We start from the raw sequence: 17,575 nt of genomic DNA, 5'->3' as shown, positions 1-17,575 counted from the left end.
TTTAAATATATTGAAGTCGTTAACAGGAGTAAAATGGGGAGCAGACCCTAAGGTTCTTAAGACTATATATATCGCAGCTATTAGAAGTAATTTTGATTATGGTTGTATGTTTTTTGCTGATGCGAATATCCACCTTTTAAGGAAATTAGATATTATTCAAAATAGGGCGCTACGAATTATTACTGGAGCTATGATGTCATCTCCAATTAATTCTCTGGAGATAGAGGCTGGCATTGTGCCTCTATTTATACGTAGATCTTATATTACTGATAAATATGGCCTTAAGTTAGTTAGTCGTGATAATGAAGTAGCTTATAGATACTTGACCTATGTCAACATACCAAATTATAATTTAGTACCGCTTACTAATTCTTCTTCCATAAGTGGAGTTATAACGTATTTAAATTTTGAATTCCAAGATATAGTGTATTGGTCGCATTTGCTTCCCTGTTTTGAACATGAATACTATGATAGCATGCGAGACGTGGTTGTTGAACTCATCAAATTTGAATCAAAATATGACTTCTTGGAGTTTCTTGATATGAAGACTGATTTTATTAAACTATATACAGATGGATCAAAGACTAAAGATAGGACCAGTTTTGCGTTTTATGATTCTTTTTTGAACTTAGGAAAAGTGTTTGAATGTAGTAGTTACTTTTCTGTATTTTCGGCTGAAGTATTAGGCATAATTTACGCTTTAGAGCATATTAACGATAATTATTTAAATAAAACCAAATTTTTAATTCTATCTGATTCCATGAGCGCTTTACAAGCTCTTAAAAATAAATGTCTAAGTGCAACTGTTAACTATTTAATTTATAAGTTAAGAAGCTGTTTAAGTTCTTTAATAGATAGAAATATAATTGTTGAATTTTGCTGGGTTCCTGGACATTCAGGAATTTTTGGTAACGAGCTTGTAGACACGCTAGCCAAATCTTCTGAAAATATTCAAGTTTGTAATTTAAAAGTACCTTATACCGATTTAGTTCCTTTTGTTAGAGAACTTATGATTAGACGTTGGAATAACTCGTGGTCTAAATCCAAAGAAGTTAAAGGCAAATGGCTAGCCGAAATAGTCCAGGCTCCCAGCACCAAGTCGTGGTTTGAATATCAAAGAAAATATATAGAAAGGAGATTTATTACAACTATATGTAGATTGCGAATTGGTCATGCTCGTTTTCCAGCACATCTTTTCCGATTAAAATTAAGTGATTCCGCTGCTTGTCCATATTGTAATTTTAATTTGTGTAATCTTGACCACATTTTCTTTAACTGTTCTTCATTTAATTTGCAGAGGTTGTTATTTGTTGCCATGTGCATGGATACGGGTTTTCAAGTTCTGCCAAACTCTGTACAGGCTCTTTTAAAATATCCACAATTGTACCCTGCAATTTGTGAATTTGTTATGCACACTATTGGCGCTCTGTAAATAATTTTTAATTGATCGAAACTACTTCTTATTGATAAAACATTGTATTGTGTAGTTACTAAATAGTCATAAGTTTATCATTTAAATATGTGCAATTATTTACTTTTATGTTTAACATAGTAATTGTTATACCTGTACTTAATTGTTTCTTCTGTTTTATTAAATATTGTATGTTTGAGCTGATGGCCAAGTTGCCAATGCTCCCAATAAATTAAAAAAAAAAAAAAAAAAATGAACGAAAGTTAAATGTCAAAATATATTGACAGTAGATAATCGAATCGAAGTCCTGTTTGACGGCTTCACGGCGGTTTTAGTTGCCTGGAAATCGGCTTTTATAAAAATAATATCGTTTTTTTTTCCTTCTAAACTCTAAAGCTAGTCTATATGTGGTAAAACATAACAACTACAAAATGGTGATACCCAGCCCGTTCGTCTATTGGGCGCAAACAGAGAAGGAAGTATCCTTGAAGATCGACTTGAAAAATGTTGTAAAGCCCGATGTGAACGTTCTGGAAAGCAAGATTAAGTTCTCCGCTGACGGCATAGGTGCTCACGGCAAAACACTTTACGAGTTTAGTTTAGACTTGTACTCTCCCATAAAATCGGTTAGTACTTCTAATATTTTATGATACGATAAGGCTACTCTGCAGTAACGATGTTTCGTATCGTTATGTTTGTTTAATAAAACCTGTTTAATACAGTAGCCTTGATCTTGCTAAGCGCTGTCTGAAAATATTGTCGTGAATAAAAAAATTACTTTTCTCAAACATGCAATGAAATATTGTCTTTACGTTCCTTAAAATGGGCTGGGAAGTATCGCTTTTTGGGCGCAACAACTCGAGAGGACTGTAAAGGGATTTCATATTATTTTTTAGGCCTAGGCCTGCAAAGTAACTTTTTTTTATAAAATATTGTCCTTTAGAGCATTTTTTTTTATTTCATTGTATGTTTGAGAAAAGCACTATACATGCCTCGGCCTGAAAACGGCCTGAAAACAATTTTTTTAATAGTACATTACATCAGAGGCCGGGAAAATGAGGATTTCCGGCCAAGTGGGTATATACATAGGGATAGGGATACGAGGCCGGGAATCTGTTTTCATGCCGAGGCATGTATAGTGCTTTTCTCAAACATACAATGAAATAAAAAAAAAATGCTCTAAAGGACAATATTTTATAAAAAAAAGTTACTTTGCAGGCCTAGGCCTGAAAAATAATATGAAATCCCTTTACAGTCCTCTCGAGTTGTTGAGCCCAAAAAGCGATACTTGTCAGCCCATTTTAAGGAACGTAAAGACAATATTTCATTGCATGTTTGAGAAAAACTATTTTTTTTTCTAGATTGAATCTGACAGTGAGTACCCAACAACGGTGCGCATATTCGATAATCGCGTGGAAGTGATTCTGGTGAAGGAAAAGCCGTCATGGTGGCCCCGACTGACAGCACAACCTCAAAAACCAGCCTGGGTGAAGGTAAATATTATTTTCACTGATGAAATTTTGTTACTCGCTTCTGAAATGTAGAGCTCCAATAAAATTCTTCGACTGACTCAGGTCTCGAGTAACTTCGGCTGAAACGGGTAACGACTTTCTAAGAAAGTTTTCTTTTTTTTTAATTTGAACCTTATTGCATAAATTAGGAGGAATGTTGTATAAGGGGATGGAAGACAAATCATACTTTTTCTTACTAGACAAATCAAAAATCGGGTTTAATTGAATTACTTTGTAATCCATACTAATATTATAAATGGGAAAGTGTGTGTGTCTGTTTGTTTGTCCGTCTTTCACGGTAATACGGAGTGAGGACGCGACGTGATTTTTTTAGGGGAGATAGTTGAAGGGAAGGCTACTTTTTGTCTCTTTCTAACGTGAGTGAAGCCAGGGCAAAAGCTAATAGACAATAAAACAGTAAACAACTGTATGTGCCATAAGACAAGATTTGTTTACTTGAGTAATTTGTATGTTTTTCTACAAGCAAGAAGGTTGACCTTCCACCTATTAATGTTGTATTCATTTATGCATGTATTAAAAAAAACAAGTTTCTCAATATCATTTGCACCTGTAGAATTTTGACATACACAAAGTTTAAGTAAAAATGTTTTTATAAGACTTTTTAGCTATTCAAAATGGTTTTCCTGTTTAGATGGAGTTTTAAATCATATTAAATTGAAATAGATAGACATAGTCCAGGCAGCAGGAAAAACCTGGATGGAAGTGGCTTAAAACAGAGAAAAGTGGTCAGAGCTGGAAGAGGCCTACACCCTGAGAGGAAGACCCACCCAAGAATTAAGAAGGAAATTGACGACCGGTCTGGCCTAGCGCGTAGTGACCCTGCCTGCTACGCCACGGTCCCGGGTTCGAATCCCGGTAAGGGCATTTATTTGTGTGATGAGCACAGATATTTGTTCCTGAGTCATGGATGTTTTCTATGTATATAAGTATTTGTATATTATGTATATCGTTGTCTGAGTACCTGCAACACAAGCCATGTTGAGCTTACCGTGGGCCTCAGTCAATCTGTGTAAGAATGTCCTATAATATTTATTTATTTATTTATTATTATTATTTATAATTAAAATTCAAAAACATGTTTGGTTATGAATAAAGGGCTTTATAATTAATAATAAAACCCTGCCTAATGCTTTGCAGATATGATTAACCTCGAACAAATAATATGTTATTTGTACCTATTTCAAATCATTATGTATGCATAGTTTAGTTTGATGGTAATAAGTTAGGGTTCACTTACTTTTAGATTCTTTTGATAGACATTATTGCCAACATCTGTCATTGATATAGCAATTTTTCTATCACAGATGTTAATATGTTGTTGTTGTAGTTGTAGTCCTAAGGCACCCCAGAGGTGCAAAGGGTCTTCACAAGCTCGCGCCACGACTTCCTATCTTCAGCGACCCTTGTGGCCTCGCTCCAGCTCAAACCAGCCGCTCATAGCTCATTTTCGACGGACCGCTTCCATGAGTGGACAGGGCGCCCGGGGCCACGGCTTACATTCTGCGGTTTCCAGTCGAAAGCAGATGTAATATGATGTTGACAAAATGCCAACGAAAATTTTCCTCAGCTGATAGCATGGTCAACGAACGATCCTAGATGGAATGGCCGAAAGCAGAAAGTTTCACTACGGGATGTTGTTAGGGGTAGTCAGGAGACATACATACTAAAAGTCCTCGGACTTTGGACGTGAGCTCGAAGAGGGGGGGATGAAAAAAGGTCCCATTTTTTGGTTTTTTGCTCATATTTCAAAAACTTTGCGTCATACGAAATTTTGGTTTACTACACTTTGAAAGCTTATAAAATTCTCTATTAACTTTGATCTAGAAACTTTTTTTCTATTCTCAACTATTTTCTAGGTATGAGCTCTTAAAAACTGTTAATTTTTTAAAAATCGTTTTCCCCCCACTTTTTGCTTCATACATTGTTCCATATCTTGAAAAATATTTATCTTAGACAAAAGTTTTCTTGAAAAATCTTGTAGATCATTCAAATACCTTTCATAATATGTGTACATATGCTTCTGGGTCATGTACCGTTGAATAATTATACGACTTTAAAACGAAATAAAACAACAAATGTATGTGACAAACGTGTAAAATATGTATTTCATGAACATGATTGTATTACGATGCTGTATAAATGCATTCACACAACAGGTCCTGTAACAATACAATTAGCTGTACATAAAGGCCTTCTCACACCCACATCTACCACTACTACAATCTGTAGTGCACCGGCAAAATATTAACTTCAGTATTTCTTCCGGAGCAGCTGGTACTTTGGTTTGCACAGGAATCAGTAAGTTGCTTTCGTTCCGTGACTTTGACTGACTTTTTTCTTCAATGACTTTTTTCTGAACGTATGTGCGAAATGTCATTTGATATTTGCCAGTCGCTTTTCGGTGAAGGAAAAAATCGTGAGGAAACCGGACTAATTCCAATAAGTCCTAGTTACCCTTCGGGTTGGAAAGTAAGAAGGCAGTCGTTTTCGTAAAACTAGTGCCTACGCCAAATCTTGGGATTAGTTGTCAAAGTGGACCCCAGGCTCCCATGAGCCGTGGCAAATGCCGGGATAACGCAAGGAGGATGATGAATGGGGATGGCACGGAACGAAAGCAACTTACTGATTCCTGTGCAAACCAAAGTACCAGCTGCCCCGGATGAAATACTGAAGTCAATATTTTGCCGGTGCACCACAGATTGTAGTAGTGGTAGATGTGGGTGTGAGAAGGCCTTTATATACAGCTAATTGTATTGTTACCTGTTGTGTGAATGCATTTATACAGCATCGTAATACAATCATGTTCATGAAATACATATTTTACACGTTTATCACATACATTTGTTGTTTCATTTCGTTTTAAAGTCGTATAATTATTCAACGGTACATGACCCAGAAGCATATGTACACATATTATGAAAGGTATTTGAATGATCTACAAGATTTTTTAAGAAAACTTTTGTCTAAGATAAATATTTTGCAAGATATGGAGCAATGTATGAAGCAAAAAGTGGGGGGGAAACGATTTTTAAAAAATTTACTGTTTTTAGGTGCTCATACCTAGATAATGGTTGAGAATAGAAAAAAAGTTTCTAGATCAAAGTTATAGAGAATTTTATAAGCTTTCAAGGTGTGGTAAACCAAAATTTCGTATGACGCATAGTTTTTGAAATATGAGCAAAAAACCAAAAAATGGGACCGTTTTTCATCCCCCCCTCTTCGAGCTCACGTCCAAAGTCCGAGGACTTTTAGTATGTATGTCTCCTGACTACCCCTAACAACATCCCGTAGTGAAACTTTCTGCTTTCGGCCATTCCACCTATTTGATCCCCCTTTTGAGCATTCATTGACTGATCTATGAGGCAAAATGCTCGGCTAAAGAAATCGCAAGCACTGCCTTGACCGAAGCATGTCTACGTGGTCCGTTTACCACGCGGGGACATTGCCACACCACTCACTCTCTGTCGAATTGTCAATCCGTCTCTTCATGAACAATGTGCCAGTGAAAAAAAAACCCTCATAACAGAACCCTCGAGATAAAAATCATCTCACACTAATAAGTCATTTACAATTACAATAAAAGTAAACTAAATTCTGAAATATTCTGACATGTAACAGACTTATATTTTATGCAAAAGATGCACACGTCTTGCAAGTCTTGCATCTAATAATTTAACAAATTATAATAAATAAAGTTGTGATTGTAAACAGTGATATTTTAAGCAACATGTCATACAGTTTACCATTACTTGATGTAAGTTTTTATTTCTATTTCTCTGACTGACTTTTTTGGCTAGTTGGTGTGCTGGTCTAAAAAGCAGAAGGTCCAGGTTCGAGTCCTAGTAGTGGCAATGTTGTCTAATGTTCATTGAACAGAGCATGATTTAACTACAGTGGATCTTTGGAATTTGTAGTCCTTTAGTAAGTATTATTAAATTTTGTATGTGGGTGAATCAACTTTTTCTTGCCTGTTATTGCCATGGTTACGGTCCCCTGAGTCACGCTGGTTTTATGCAAACTTATGCTACTTAAACTATGCAAACATTCATTTTTCTGGTGTTAACAAGCCCTTTCCTTAATTTGCCACCTACAAATATGGACTACATGCATGCTTGCATAATTTCAGTAGCATAATTTTGCATAAAACCAGCGTGACTCAGGGGACCGTAACCATGGCCATAACAGGCAAGAAAAAGTTGCTTCACAAATGTATTCCATCACCGAACAATGGTGTTCCGGACCTTTGGGCTACGCGGATACGAAGTCCTAGGGGCCATTAACAATAAGTGGACATTTTGACCCTGTATCATGAATTCATGACTTTTTGATTTTTTTAATTTAGAAACAAAGTAGCACGCAAAGTACAGCGCCCTGGAAGCAATGTACAATTTTGTGCCACTTGCTGTGGAGACGGCGGGTCCCTGGGGAACTGAGGCTAAAGACTTTGTGAAAGAACTTGGTCGCCGACTTAGGGATAGGGGCTGCGATCCGCGTTCCGGGTCGTATCTGGTGCAGGGGGTTTCGTTGGCTATACAGCGTGGAAATGCTGCTAGTGTGATGGGAACCTTTGGGCCCGGTACGACTCGGGCGGGCGGGTCCTAGTTAGTTTGCGCGTATGTTGTTGTTGCAATAACCCACATATGGGTAAATGACGAAGCCTATTATGTAGCTTTATTGTTTGTGTGTAAAGACGACGCCTGTTGCTGATTTATGGCTGTAACCTCATGACGAAGCCTGCGTTGCGGATACTCGCTTGTAAAATATTTAGTGTTATTTTTGTCCAATAAATGGTTTAGTAATTTAGAATAGAATACTGTCGACTTATGGCATAATTAAAAATGAATGTCATTTTCTGCCGTTTTGTCGTAAGATATTCCTAGTGTGTATATGTATTCCTATTTATTTATTACTAGCTTTTGCCCGCGGCTTCGCTTGCGTTAAATTCGAGAATTGCGAATGCTCCATACAAACTTCCAATCCCCACTTTAGGGATGTGGGGAGTTAGAAAGAAACAAAAAGTAGCCTATGTCACTCTCCATCCCTTCAACTATCTCCACTTAAAAAATCACTTCAATTCGTCGCTCCGTTTTTGCGTGAAACACAGACACACACACTTCCCCATTTATAATATTAGTATGGAATAGTATGGAATTAGTATGGATGACATAGATGACATTTGTTTACACTATAAATACCCCTACTGCCCTGTGTTTGCCTGCACCGGTCCCATCCATTGTTATCGAGCAATGACAGCACTTTATGTTAATTTTACACATATCTAGAAATAATGACTTAACTTATTCATCAGTTTCATCACAAATACTTGAAATCATTTTTTTCACGTTGTACTGCATTTGACAGTCATCGACACGGTTAACTTTTTGACCGCTAATTGTGTTTAAAAATATATTTTTGACCGATATTTTTTATGCTAAAGATAAAATAAAGACTCGCTCAATATCCCTACTTATTAGATGAGACTAAGAACAAGCGAGCATCTCGCTCGTTTCTTCCCAAAACAAAACAAGACTAGAGCAGCGTACCTATGCCCAACTGAAACCTTTTTGGTCGTCCACCGTACTAGAAGTACTGAAATGAAAATGTTCAACTCCAACCACTTCCTTTTTTTTTAAAGTCGATATTTTCATAAATTGAAATAGATATCATACACGAAAGAAAAAACGACAAGGCCCACGGTGGCCGAGCCGAGAATCGAACCCCCGGGTCTAACGTCTTTACCACTAGACCACCCGCCCGCCGTGGTACCCGACGAAATTTCGACGAGAAGTTGGCCAAGTAAGCTGAAGACCCGGGTTCGATTCCCGGCTCGGCCACCAGTGGGCCTTGTCGTTTTTTCTTTCGTGTATGATATCTATTTCAATTTATAATTTATATATAGTAGTGAGACTACTTGGAAAAAGAACAAATCAAAAAATATTCAATAAAATAATTTGATTTGTTCCTTAGTTGTATCGATATTTTCAGTTTATTAAATTGACCATTTTCCCGCACCCGTTTTTTTTTTTTTTTTTTTTTCAAAATCTTCATGTGAACGCCATTTTTCATCAATTGAAAATCGAGGAAAAGTCGTCTTAGACTGTTTTCGCGTAGCACACTAAGATCACTGACTCGCTGTCAAAACACACCCTGTAGGTCAATCTCGTGTAAAACTTGGTTTAATGAAAAATATACCATATATGGCTTATATTCCCTTAACAACGTTAATTAACAACCTAGTCCGTTTCAATCCCACTAAGACACAGGTTTGTGCGTTCACCGCTAAGAAAACCCCATTTGCTGTGGTTCCTCAGTTCCAAAGCACAGCCCTTACCTTGTCAGGGAGTATTGGGATCCTTGGAGTCGATATTTCGAGCGATGTCCAATTCCGTTGTCACTTGGAGGGCAAAGCTGCGTTGGCATCCAAAAAGCTCGGTGTGCTCAATCGAGCGAAGGGATATTTTACTCCGGGAAAAAGACTGCTCTTGTACAAGGCGCAAGTCAGACCCCACATGGAGTATTGCTGTCACCTTTGGGCAGGAGCACCTGGATACCAGAGACGCGCTGTGCGAATTGTCGACGATTCCAAACTTACAGGTGGTATTGAACCCTTAAGTCTAAGGAGAAACTTCGCCTCCTTATGTGTGTTCTATCGCCTGTACAATGGGTTGTGTTCTGAGGAACTGTTTGACATGATGCCAACGTCCACTTTTCATCATCGCACCGCTCGCCATCGCCTTGTCATCCACACACCTTGCAACCTAAATAGTCGCGTACCGTGCGGTTTCAGAGGAATTTCCTCCCGCGGACGCTCCGGCTGTGGAATGAGCTCCCTGCCGAGGTATTCCCGATGAATGGCGTGATGTAAAAAAAACAATTAGGCCTAAATAGTCTAAGCATCTATCCAAGTGTACAGTCAGCTGCAGAGAAAAGTAGACCTTGCATACCAATTTGTATGTAAAGGGGTGTACTTTTCTCTACAGCTGACTCTACAATCGTTGACCCTCCGAGACGATACACAAGTTTAAAGTTACACAACTGATTCAGTCCCACCCAAAGACCAATGGAGATGGTTATTAACTACGATACGCCAGAGGGCCTGGATTGATCATATGATTTGTTTTATAATAAACCTTGTTACCAGATAAACTTCGATCTGTGGACCACGGAGGATGGCTTGGACAGCGAGGATGAGACCCGTGACGTCATGAAGGACTACCCTGGGATGTATGACAAGCTGCAGAAAGAAGAGTTTGGCTATAGGAAAGGTAAGCACTGTAACTACTGAAATACCCTCAAAAAGTTTCAAAATTTTCGGACACAGAGGTATAGTGTAAAGTGCGTAGATATAGTAAACATGGCTTTTAGTGTCTCGTATAAAAGGCTACGCGAGATAAAGAGATTGTATTAGGTAACAGATAAATCTTGTTATCAACTAGATTCTAGAACATCACACTATAGGTACATTACAGAATTTAACACATTATTTTTATGTTTTCATAACTTGAGTAATTTTTGAAAAGTTTGCAGTTACCAGACTTCCTATACATTTTCGGTAACAAAAAAGGAAAGTTTCATACGAACTATCTGGGACATTTTGGGAAACCTAGTGGATCTTGCTCAGCACCATGGACTCTATCAGTCTACCAATTTTTGATCAAAATCGGAGACGTGATCCAATTAATGTGCTAACTTTTCGGGAATTGCTGACTTTTTGCTTAGTTTAAAACTAGTGCTTTCCATAAGATCACATGTATTTGTGACAATCTACACTCCTTCACTTCTCATTTTCTAAAAACAATATTCTTCTATTTCAGAAGACTACAAGAAAGTATACCTCATCCTCTACAACCTGTTCCAATTCGTGGGCTTCTCCTACATCCTAGCTGTCATGGCCGTTCGCTATATGAAGCTAGAAGGGGACTCCATCGCTGACACGTATGAACATGTCGGACCAGCCATGAAGTTCCTGCAACTGATGCAGTATCTAGAAGTCATGCATCCCATGTTTGGATATACTAAGGTACTGTGGAACTGTTAAAAGCGTTTGACTTAGTTTTCCTTACTTTACAAGCAGGGTGCCACAAGGTGGTGTGTTCGGCCCGCTGCTATTCAAGCTGTTCAAAATTTTTGGATTCGAATACTATTGTATAAATGTAACTGATCGCTCACAACCTTGATTTTTGCTGTGCATTGTAATCGTGTGGTGATTCGTTATATGAAGCTAGAAGGGGTCTCCATCGTTGACACGTATGAGAATGTGGGGCCTGCTATGAAGTTCCTACAACTGATGCAATATCTAGAAGTCATGCATCCCATGTTTGGGTATACTAAGGTACCGTGGAACTGTTGAAAACGTTTGACTTAGTATTCCTTACGGCCCAGCCACGACATTGGTCTAAGCGCGACAGCGGTGAGCGGCAGCCATACGTGCGAATAAAAAGTCCCATCGCTGTGTCTCGCTCCAATGTATGGCCGCCGCTCACCGCTGTCGCGCTTAGCCCAATGTCGTGGCTGAGCCGTTACTTCACAAGCACGGTGCCACAAGGAGGTATCTTAGGTCCGCTACTGTTCAAGCTGTTCAAAATTATTGGGTTCGAATAAAATGTAACTGATCGTTCACAACCTAGATTTTTGCTTAGTGCATAGTAGTGGTCATGGCTTTTCGTTATATGAAGCTCGAAAGAGACTCCATTGCTGACACGTATGAACATGTCGGACCTGCTATGAAGTTCCTGCAACTGATGCAGTATCTAGAAGTTATGCATCTCATGTTTTTTTTTATTATTTATTGAGAAGTTCAACAGCGTTTACAATCAAAAATGTACAATTCGATATATACTTTTTTTTTTATTGCAAAAAACTTGATAAAATCACAATTTAAGTAAAATATTATCGCTAAACTTATAAGCATAGCCAATAATAGAACTCCCTAGAATTAATACAAAAATATTTTCTGGGGGTAAACGTGTGACTCGAGCTGTCCGATGTTTGGGTATACTAAGGTACTATGGAACTGTTTAAAGCGTTTGACTTAGTATTCCTTACGTTACAAGCAGGGTGCCACAAGGAAGAGTATTAGGCCCGCTGCTCTTCCTAATACCGTAGTGATTAAAACTCTAATACTGCATTAATAGCAATTTCAGACTAGCATTTTATACTCGTCTTCAAGCTTGTTTTTTTAAATCGTGTGTAAACCAAATGTAGGGAAATGTAACGTGCGTATAAGTGTGTATTAACCACATGTTCATAGGGAAATGTCACTTCTGATAAGGATTACCTTGCCGTTTTTATGTTTCCCGATTTTTTCAAACTTATTAACGTTGATTGCAGGGAGGCGTTTTAGTCCCGTTCATGCAAGTAAGCGGCCGTGCCATGGTCCTGTTCGCTATGATAGAAGCGGAGCCGCGCATGCAGACCAAACCTGTTGTGTTCTACCTGTTCATTGTATGGAGCCTCATCGAAGTCGTCAGGTAAGTTTACACAAATAATGGTGTTCAACAAGGAGGTGTTTTCGTCCCATAAGTCCCATTATAGCTATGATCAGGGGCGGCTCATTCCGCGTTTCTTCCATACATTTCGACGGCCGCGAGTTCGCGGCCCATAAAGTTTGACAACCTTCACGCTGCGCGCAGTCCGTTGACAGGTTGTTGAGAGTGAGCCTTCTGTACTTGTACTTTTATATATTCTGTGCTATGATCCTGTTCGCTATGATCGAAGCCGAGCCTCGCATGCAGACCAAACTTGTTGTGTTCTACCTGTTGGAGTTTTCCATAGAGTCTCATCGAGGTCGTCAGGTAAGCTTACACAGTATCAGGGTGCCACAAGAAGGTGTTTTAGGCTCGTTCATGCAAGTACAGATCAATTCACAAGAGCTGGCATGAATTAAACGAATGAATTAATGAAAATATGCATGTGTGTGACAGGTTTACCATCAAAATGGTGGCTCTTGACAGTTACGACTTTATATCGATACTATACAATCCAAATTTTGCTCATTCCATTTGTGTTAGCTTTCGTGAAACGATCTGTAAGTGGCCGAACCATATTTGAATTCATCGACTTTGAATGACCGATTCTGTACAATTACCTATTTTATTTCTCGTTTATTATGTTTTAGTTTCGGAATGATATAGACGAGTTTATCAATAATTTAATGCGTTTAAAACACCAAAATCACCATATTCCTCTTCTTCATATTCATATTTATTTATTGCATCCATGGTGTTACAAGATGTTACAAAGTAGGTATACGTGCTCATGGACCCTATTAGGACGTGGCAACATATTTATATGCTATACTACCACAGAATATATAATAGTACAAGTACAGAAGGCCCACTGCTTTGATGTTCATGACATGCCGCCTTTTTAAATGCCTACAAAATTCTAACAAAGAAACGAGCCGCACGTGCGCGACGCGCGGCGATAGGGTTGCCTACGGATTAAAACGATTTAATACTCAGATAAAATGTTATACTATTATATTCAAGTCTTGGGTACTTTCTAGGTATAAATATATAGTATTTATAATTTTTTGTTTAAGTTCCAATATCACAAGCCTTATTGAATCTTTTCGGGGCCTTAATCAATAGTAGATCTGTGTAAACATGTCCTATGGTATTTATTTTATTCAAGATATCTATTTAACTAAGCATTATTAGCCATTCCACACGCGGACATCGCATGTGAACCTTAAAAAAGACTCACGACGTAAAGTAACATTAGAAAGTGCGAACGTGCGTTCCGTGAGAACGCGCGCCACCCCTGATTAGGCCGCGAACTCGCGGCCGCCGGCATGTACTTGTAGCGCGGCGATAGAATCGCGGAGTGAGCCGCCCCTGATACTACATATACATGTCTTATTTTGTTTCCGTCGAGAAGTATATTAGCGGAACATTTTTTAAGCTTTTACTATTTTTAATTTTCAGATATCCGTACTACATCACTCAACTCTACAAAAAAGAGGTCTACATCCTAACCTGGCTCCGCTACACGATGTGGATCCCGCTCTACCCGATCGGCATCGTCTGCGAAGCCATCGTCCTCATCAGAAACATTCCCTACTTCGAAGAAACACAAAAATTCACCATCTCCCTTCCCAACCCTTGGAATTTCGCTTTCCACATGCCCACAGCCTTACGAGTGTATCTACTATTCCTCATGTGCCCAGGTCTGTATCTAGTTATGAGCCATATGCATAAACTTAGAACGATCAAGCTCAAACCTAAAGTAGTCATCAAAAAATCCAAATAGTATAACGCCATAGGTAAAGCGGCGTCGGACTTGGTGAAATTGTGCACGGTTCTGTGGATAGCACGTATTACTGGTATGGACGTTGTCTTTACTAAAATAAGTATGGGGTTGTATCGCGATGTTTGTCAATTTTTTGAGATTGAAGATAGCAATTTGACTGAGTAAGGTGTCATATCTGACACTCAAGAAGGTACTAAATCGCGCACCATAAACATGACCAGGGACCGCAACTTTGGTGCCGGTGACGTCATTATGACGTTTAGTCCGATATAGGATGTTCTTTTAATAACATTGCAATACCTCAATTCTTAATAATGAGATATTGAGAACTGCTTGGTATTTGCATAAAAAAATAATGTTAACATTAAAAAACGATGCAAATATTATTTTTATTGGCTTTTTTTACAGTAATGTAATTGTAACAAAAAATATTATTCTTCGTGTACTTACACAACATATTAACAAAAAGTTGTTTTATTTTTCCTCCTTCTCGTTCTATATGCTTTTTTGTTTTCAAATGTTTCTCTATATTACTTGCTTTTCCTCTTAAATATTGGTCACAGCAGGAGCAGTACATTTTTTCATTTTGTAAAATCAGAAAAGGAAATTTCTGCAAATACGGTTCCATAGCGAAACAATAATATTTCGGTTATATTTTACCAATGAAAAATAGTTTAACAGAAATTGGTTGTCATTTCCCACAATCTCGGTTTTAACATGACAAAGACAGTTATGTTTTTATACGTGGCCAGTACGTGGAAAAACTCTTAACTCAAGTTTGAATATCAATAAACTAAAGAGGCTAATAAGTTGTTATTTGATTAAGTGTATATAATCTAGATAACAACACTCTGTATTTAGCTTGACGTCATACGTCTGTCATCGGCACCAAAGTTGCGGTCCCTGAACATGACATTTGCTGGTAACTTTATTTATACACGGTGTAATATGAGAAAACCGAATAATTTTAACAGCGTATTCCTCGTCATAATAAAAGTGAAATGTCATATAAAATTGTCTGTATTTCGCCTACTTTCAGAGTTATAAGCATTAAAAAAAATATATTTTTATATCATGTTTTTTTTTTTTTTTATATATACATATTACTTATTATAGAACAAAACGCTATTTTGATGGCGATGATGCCGTAATCGGACATAATCTAACTATCCTCGTCGATAGACGCCAAAAAATAACTAGTAACAGTAGTAACTCATTGCAAAATAGTATTCTTTTAGAAAAAAAAAATTAAGTACCAGTTTTACGAATAAAATTATTAAAAATTTACTTACTTTATTTTGCCCTCAGACATGCGTAGTTAAAATCTTTCGGTTCACTCATCCTTATTTTTAAGCGACGAGGTCCCTGTATATTGTATAATATCGGCACGTATAGGTACCGGTGATCAGTCAAAGAATGTTAGTAAATTCCGTTTTATATTCATTAAATTAATTGAGAGTAAAATGATAATTTGTTACTCTACACAGTAACTATAGGTATTAGATATACAAAATTGAGCAATCGTCGTGACTTAAGCTAAGCGGACTATTAAAATAATAGTAACAATCTAAAAAATCTTAAGTGTTGTCAGCTGCAATAAGTATTTAGTCAAAACTATCTTCTCACAAAATCTGCTATAAGTATCTATAGTGTTTTTTATGAGTGACAATGGATGTAGGTATAGGTATGATAGATTTTTCAGGCCTATATTTTTCGCTGACTGTATTTGTAGCACTATCAATGGGCATATTAAAATACCCGTTAGAATTTATTTTACGGTTTTAAATATACATATCGTCACTACTTTTAAAAAATCTCGTATCTCACGCTGTTTCTCAAAGTTAAAACGCAGTAAGTCTATATGCATTCCATACATACTTACTACAATTTTCTTTTCATTGGCAGACGAAGATACAAGTTTTTTTAAAAGTAGTGACGATATATACCTGCGAAGACTTTAAGTTACCCAAATATTAATCATATAATGTATGTATGTAACAACTCTTTATATATATATATATATATATTTGACCAAAATCGCACTTATAATACCAAACATTATTCTAGATGTTTTTGTTCCGTTTCAGATTTTTTTAATAGAAGTGGAATAGTATTTTAGTAAAGTCTGACCAGAAATAATGACTACGCGCCATGTTGCGGAATTTCATAAGAACTATTTCCTTCATACTAAACCACAATATATTACAAGTACAGAAGGCCCACTGCTTTGATGTTCACGAAATGCCGCCTTTTAAATGCCTACAAAATTCTAACAAAGAAACGAGCCGGACGTGCGCAGCGTCGGACGATAGGGTTGCCTATGAATTAAAACGAATTAATACTCAGATAAAATGTTATACTATTATATTCCAGTCTTGGGTACTTTCTAGGTACCTATATATACAGTATTTATATATTATATATTTTTGTTTAAGTCCCAACATCACAAACCTTATTGAACTTTTCCGTGGGACTTAATCAATAGTAGATCTGTGTAAGATTGTCCTATTTTATTCATGATGTCTATTTAACTAAGCACTATTAGCCATTCACACGCGGACATCGCATATAAAACTTAAAAAAAAACTCGCGACGTAAAGTAACAATAGAAAGTGCGAACGTGCGTTCCGTGAGAACGCGCGCCACCCCTGGTTAGACCGCGAACTCGCGGCCGCCAGCATGTATTTGTAGCGCGGCGATAGAATCGCGAAGTGAGCCGCCCCTGATTAAACTGAACTGTCACCCGATACATTAGAATCACAGCGCCCTCCTGACAATAGACATATATTTCTGGTCACTCTTTAGAATAAGTGTGTAGTTTAAATGTCTGGGAATTTGGTTAATTTTAGTATCTAGGATTTAAGTTACCCTGGACTCATTCTAGTCCTGCCTTTAATGAATAAGACTTGTGTTATATGTGATAGGATAAGAAATAATAATAAATAACTTGATAAGAGACAACGCTTATACTATTTTTTTGCTTTTTTACATTTACTGTTGGAAAAAAAAATAGTTACCTAAAGTTGGTACCAAAACAGTACAGATATTACAGTTATTTGTACAAACCGTTAAAAGCATAATATTATGCTCAACCTATGGATAAAATAGCAAAGATGCATGTTAAAATGTTAAGCTTGTGTTCGAGGGATAATTATGATTTTTGGTGAAGGTGACGCATTTATATTGACAAAATGGAATATTATGTTTATTCATATAAAATAAAATTGTGATTTAAATTATAGATTTATACAGAGAATTCTGTAAAGTGAATGATTATTTGTTATGTTAACAGTTTGTTTTTTACTTTGCACCCGTTGATGAAATAAAGTATTTGTTAATAAACTAAATGTTTTTCTCGTAACAAATACTAGATTCTTAA

The 17,575-nt window shown here is 37.2% G+C and overlaps 2 protein-coding genes across 3 annotated transcripts in view; both read left to right on the top strand.

The window, feature by feature from the left end:
* The window catches only part of LOC125233768 (beta-ureidopropionase-like), a 494,359-nt gene that overhangs the window by 50,561 nt on the left and 426,223 nt on the right, over nt 1–17,575 (top strand). The gene's annotated exons all lie outside the window — the stretch shown is intronic.
* LOC125233767 (very-long-chain (3R)-3-hydroxyacyl-CoA dehydratase) lies at nt 1,705–14,408 on the top strand. 2 transcript variants are annotated; one of them, XM_048139859.1, is made up of 7 exons: nt 1,705–1,777; nt 1,817–2,037; nt 2,773–2,904; nt 10,085–10,208; nt 10,758–10,963; nt 12,274–12,413; nt 13,872–14,408. In XM_048139859.1, exons 2-7 carry the CDS (start codon nt 1,843–1,845, stop codon nt 14,194–14,196), a joined length of 1,122 nt encoding a protein of 373 aa, XP_047995816.1. In that variant the 5' UTR covers nt 1,705–1,777; nt 1,817–1,842; the 3' UTR covers nt 14,197–14,408. The 2 variants fall into 2 exon arrangements, with proteins under 2 accessions (XP_047995816.1, XP_047995817.1); XM_048139860.1 differs by lacking the exons at nt 1,705–1,777; nt 1,817–2,037; nt 2,773–2,904 and adding an exon at nt 6,554–6,697.

This window comes from Leguminivora glycinivorella, chromosome 15, assembly GCF_023078275.1.
Source record: "Leguminivora glycinivorella isolate SPB_JAAS2020 chromosome 15, LegGlyc_1.1, whole genome shotgun sequence".
NCBI lineage: Eukaryota > Metazoa > Arthropoda > Insecta > Lepidoptera > Tortricidae > Leguminivora > Leguminivora glycinivorella.
Note: the sequence above shows the minus strand (reverse complement) of the source record. Positions and strands in the feature narration are given on the sequence as shown.